The 5,432-nt window shown below is 43.0% G+C and overlaps 1 protein-coding gene across 1 annotated transcript; it reads right to left on the bottom strand.

Moving 5' to 3' along the window:
- Nucleotides 1–525: 525 nt before the first annotated feature.
- cdk5r2b (cyclin dependent kinase 5, regulatory subunit 2b (p39)) lies at nt 526–4,640 on the bottom strand. The gene has a single exon (XM_058082554.1). The coding sequence runs from the start codon at nt 4,404–4,406 to the stop codon at nt 3,534–3,536; it is 873 nt and encodes a 290-aa protein (XP_057938537.1). The 5' UTR covers nt 4,407–4,640; the 3' UTR covers nt 526–3,533.
- Between the last annotated feature and the right edge of the window lie 792 nt (nt 4,641–5,432).

The raw sequence follows: 5,432 nt of genomic DNA, 5'->3' as shown, positions 1-5,432 counted from the left end.
ATTGCTGTTACTTGACCAGAGGATAATAGCAACCTTGACTTATGTTGGTCTGTTTTGCTGAATAATATGTATATATACATCCCATATATGTTGGCTTTGCTGCCTTTTTTGGAGGTGTTGGGGGGGAGGTAGCGAGCTGCATTCAGAAACATTGTGCTAATGTGCACATGTGCAGCGGACCAACCTGCTCCCAGCTCACTCGGCATTACACTTTGTCCTCCTCTCATTCACTTGGCTATCTGTTACTATAGAGACGCAGCATAGAAGAATGCAGCAAGCAGGCTGGCAGACAGGAGACCAGGGTTGAATGCTAATAGTGAAGCAAAGGCTGCTTGGCTGAGCTCTTACATAACCCTGCTGCAGGAATCTGCCATGAAGTAAGCCAAGATTTCAGAAGTGTACAGTCTCCTAAAAAGGAGAACATCTTTACATGTACTCTGACACCCATTAAAGCACACAAATTACTTAAAAACAGCTAAGTCAATGCAGCATTATTATGTAAAGTGGCTTCAATTACACTCGTCTCAATGACAGAACATACAGTAACTGAAATGACCTTGAATGGAAAACTTGCTTATGTTTTCCCTGTTTTTTGCTCTTGTCGTCTCCCTGTTCTATTTTCTCTTGCTATTTCTTCATATGTCCCTTTTTTCATTTTGCTCTGTAAATAGATACCAGAGCCCTGTGAAAAGAGAGAGAAAAGACAGAGAGCGAGTCAGTGACAGTTTTGAGACTGCAGCAGAATCGAACCAATCAAATGAAGGAACCCTCCAGCCCACATGGCTCATTCCTCCTCATTCACACACACACACAAAAAAGGAGAAAACCTCAATCAGTTTTGCTCCACTCTCACAGTGAATCATAATTGCGACCATCTCCAGGCATAGCTTGTTGATTATATTTGAAGACAATATGCAAGTAAATTATAGCAGATATGTTATTAATATACATTGTGGCTCATACGCTTCATTTATTCTAGCTATCTTCATGAAACTTAACAGTGGAACCTCGCTTTGCGTCACTATGTGTGAACAAAAAATATTTGTTGCATAGAATAATTATAACTCTACATGCAGAAAACAAAACAATCATGAATAATTGTAAATGACAAATGGATGAAACTTATTGTTAATGCAGTCTTCCCACTACATCCTGGTGAGATCACAAACAATAGCATATCTCACCTTTGTTATGAAGTTGCTGTCACTCGCCCCATGGTGGGTTATTTAGCACACAATGGGCGCTAATTTTGTGGCGCAGTGCAAGGTGGCGCAGCGTGGCGCACCGCACGCAGTGGTAATTTCATCCAGCACACCACTGTGCGCAGCCAATTTGGTAATTTGGTAGACTGGGCTGTGACAAGCTGCACTGGACTGCAAAGCTCGCAAAAATTTCAAAGTGAGCTGGCCACATCCCGTTGGTGCGGCATGGTGCACGCATGACGCAGGGCAGGTGTGCCTCTCGATTTCATGATTTTTTCGATTTCATGGAACGATACAGTACAGTTAGTTACATGCAATACTGTACGAAAACCAAGAGAGTGTGTGGAAACCAAGGCAAATCACATGAAGACTGAGGGGTACGAAAACCAAGGTTTGATTTGATTATGGTTTGGTTTCTGAGGTGAATCTTCTTTTTTACATGCATTTACATACTATTATTGATTGATTTAATATAGTTTTTATTCCTCACATTTCACCAATAATTATTTCAATAATGAAACTATGTACCATTATGTAACGATATTTGTATTCATAATCAGGTTCTTGGGTATGAAAGTACTGCTTGATTTTACTGGCATATTGTAATAATAAAGTCAATTCATTATTATAAGACATTTTCAAAACCTCAAAGAGTACAACTATTAGTGGTTTGCATGAGTAAAAGACAAGTATAACATAGAATATATATTTCATATGATTTATTTCACCCTGGTCACCATAAACAATAATTGCACTGACCATTTACTGTATAAACATTAAGCAAGAATGAACTGAATTGTGGTGCAATACCAGAGTGTGTATCATTAATCATCAATAAGTCAACTATACATATTAAATAACACTTTCCAGTCATGCCACATAGGAAATATGAGCTGTACAAAAGATGGAATTTATAGATGATCATCCTCAATAGCTGCAAACGTCATGGCAAATAATCCAGCGTCTGGAAGGAATCATCTGTACATGAACATGAATCATGTCACACTGTGCAAAACGTCCAAGGTTTGTTCAGGTGTGCAAAATAGCAGCATTACATTCTACTCCAAGAAATGGCTTCACAGCACAACATCATACAAGTGATGATGACATGATAATACTGATGCCCAGCTAGTGTGTATAAGCTCCATAACGGAAACACATGTTCAAGTGATTTGTTCAATGACCAATTCTCAAGCCTGACATTCACTATTTACATATTTTGTCATAGAACACGTATTTGAAGGTCAAGTGACCTTCCGTTGTCCCATAACATAGCATTCTTTAGTGTTTTTGTTATGCTTGGCCCAAGTAATATCAAATCAAGTCCAAATGTAAACCACACTTCATGAGGCAATGACAATTGTACAGTTGGCACGTATGAGATTGTCCAAGCATATTCCTTAAAAAAAACCAACATTCCTCTCAAACAACACAGTCAATATGGCTGCTGCAGTATATCGAAGCGCAATATAAACAACAGACCTTGACATTGGTGATAACCCTGTCATCACCACCCATTTAGTTTGGATTACATCAGTGGTGTCCAAACGTTTTCCACTGAGGGACACATACTGCAAAATCAAAGGATATAAGGACCAATTTAATATTTATACTATATGTACTGCATCTGAGCTTTGTTATATAGTACTTTGTACAAGTTCAGCGTTTTGCTCCCATTTTTGCTTTCCTCTTGAATCTTAAAAATAATCCCCCAGGCCACATGTTGGACACCCCTGGGTATTTTTTTTCCCTAGCATCTTTCAAAATGTCTCTATGGGAATAGCCATGCATCACTGTCATTGTTTTCAACCATTTTATAGTTTGAAGATTATATTGTAATATCGAAAGCGGGTGTATTGTCCTCTAATGAATATCGGGCATGAGTGGACAGCAACCTGAAAATAATTTTGTAAGTACACCGGGCAATCGAGTTTAGATCTACTTAGTAGGAGTGGGCTTGTGTTCTAGTGTTCTAGGAGTGTGTTGGGGTGGACCTATGAATTGCTGTTGTGGCTACAACACGACACAGGTCAGCACCTTGGACAGCTCCATAAATAATTCTACTATTCTGGTCCACATGCACTCTGAGCCATACAGTAGCTGGGCTAATCGTGAATTAATAGAGCTGGAACACACAAAAAAGGACAATACACCATTAATGACATGCATTAGTAGTCAAATCTCCTGTATTCTAAACACAACGCTGTGTGATAGCATCGGATATATTCTGCCTTCGGAATGAATGGCCTTTACATTCAAAGCCGCCATTAAGTGATTTTTTTTGCTGATCACATGACAGACATGTCAACCATGTGTGGTTTAGCGTCAATGTCAGCGGTCCAGGCTACCCTCGCTGCTATTCCGCTGGCTTTTAAGGTCTTGGAAGACCTCGGTGAAAAAGTGCGGGTCTGCATTCAACTGCAGCATTTTGCCACTCAGCCTGTTGATGATGCTCAGGGCGGTCTCCCAGAACACATCCTGGTTGGACTCGATCATGAAGGGCTTGAGGGGGTAGGAGATCTCGTTGCCCATGTAGGAGTAGGCCAGGTACAAGCAGGTCTGGAAGGTTCCTTGCAGCTCGGCGGGGTTGTCGACGTCGTCCTCGATGGTGGCCTCGCACAACAGGTACACGAACACCACGTTGGCCGGCGTGATGAAGCCTTGGTCCTGCCAGCCTTGCAGCAAAAGAGTCCGATCAATGTTCCGAAACCATAGGATCACATTCCCGCTGTTTAACTCCTTCAGTTTGTAACACCTGCGGCACACGAAGTCTCCCAAACACCGGAGCAGCTCCCCGGTGGACGCCTGGATCACTATCCGCCTGGGGGACACCAGAGGCGGGCTGCTCTCTTGCTTCTGCACCGAGGACGCGTTTGTGTTTTGGGTGTCTTTGTTCGTTGGAACGGTGGGTACCGGAACCGGGATTGGGGCTCGTTGTTTCCGTTCCTCGGTTTGAAGCGTTTTTCGGGTGTTTTCGCTGTTGAGCTGAGCCACCTGACTGGGCGGCAGCTCACGGCTCGGCAGCGGGTTCGGGGTCACCTTCTTGACGCTCTTCTTCGCCGAGCTGGCCACCAGCTTCTTCCAAGAAAGAGACACGAACATGGAAGGCCGTTTGAGGCTTTTGTCGTTTATGGCGTTGTCACCCGCGATGTCGGCGTCCACCGCCTTTTTAGTGGCGGGGGATATTGAGAGGACGGTGCCCATGTCTGCGGAGGTGAGAGCCGCGGAGGTGTGATGCTTCTGCTGCTGCAAAAAGAAAGCGCGGAGAGATGCCTGGAAGCTGTCACGATAAAGTGATCAAATCCATCAACACGCTCGTTCACTTGTGGATTTGGACCCCGGTTCCTTGTAGCTCTATTCCAAAACAACACTTGTACTTTAGCACCTCGACAAAGACACACTGATGCTTGCGCACACAACGATTTAGTCCCTCTCCAACATGGTCATGCAGCTTCTGGTTGACGTCCCGGGCAGCCAATTAGAGAGCCGCTCACTGATCCAATCGCCCTATGGAGTGACAGTATGTGCCATTGATAGCCTACATATCCCTTTTAACTCCTCTTCTATCTTTACCCCATCCTGCTTTCACAGACACTTTTATCTTTGGATCTCTGGCTATCCTGGGCTATTTACTGTAGGTATCAATTTCCCTCATAACTGCATATAAAGGGCAGAATAAATGCCTCTTTTTACTTTGTGAAAAAGTAAATGAATGACAAAAAAATATTTCAATACCGTATAAGCATATATAGTATAAGATTAATTAACCCCCAAAAACAGTCAAATGGGAGCCGCAAACAATTAAAATGTTGATTCTTGAAGTTCTTCAGTTCAATTCTACATCACTGCAAAATTACAATACAATCCATCTCTTGGACTGGATCTAATGGATGTTGCACACAACACACAAAATGACTATGATTGTTCAATACAGGGCGGCACGGCGGTCTAGTGGTTAGCGCGCAGACCTCACAGCTAGGAGACCAGTGTTCAATTCCACCCTCGGCCATCTCTGTGTGGAGTTTGCATGTTCCTCCCACATTCCAAAAACATGCTAGGTTAATTGGCGACTCCAAATTGTCCATTGGTATGAATGTGAGTGTGAATGGTTGTTTGTGTATATGTGCCCTGTGATTGGCTGGCGACCAGTCCAGGGATAGGGATAGGCTCCAGCATACCCACGACACTAGTGAAGATAAACGGCATAGAGAATAGGTGGATGGATACATA

The sequence above is a fragment of the Doryrhamphus excisus genome, chromosome 9 (genome assembly GCF_030265055.1).
Source record: "Doryrhamphus excisus isolate RoL2022-K1 chromosome 9, RoL_Dexc_1.0, whole genome shotgun sequence".
In the NCBI taxonomy this organism is placed as follows: domain Eukaryota; kingdom Metazoa; phylum Chordata; class Actinopteri; order Syngnathiformes; family Syngnathidae; genus Doryrhamphus; species Doryrhamphus excisus.
This window is presented reverse-complemented; position numbering and strand designations above follow the sequence as displayed.

Excerpts from the sequence above, each read along its gene's own strand:
- cdk5r2b (XM_058082554.1), bottom strand. The coding sequence starts at position 4,406 with ATGGGCACCGTCCTCTCAATATCCCCCGCCACTAAAAAGGCGGTGGAC.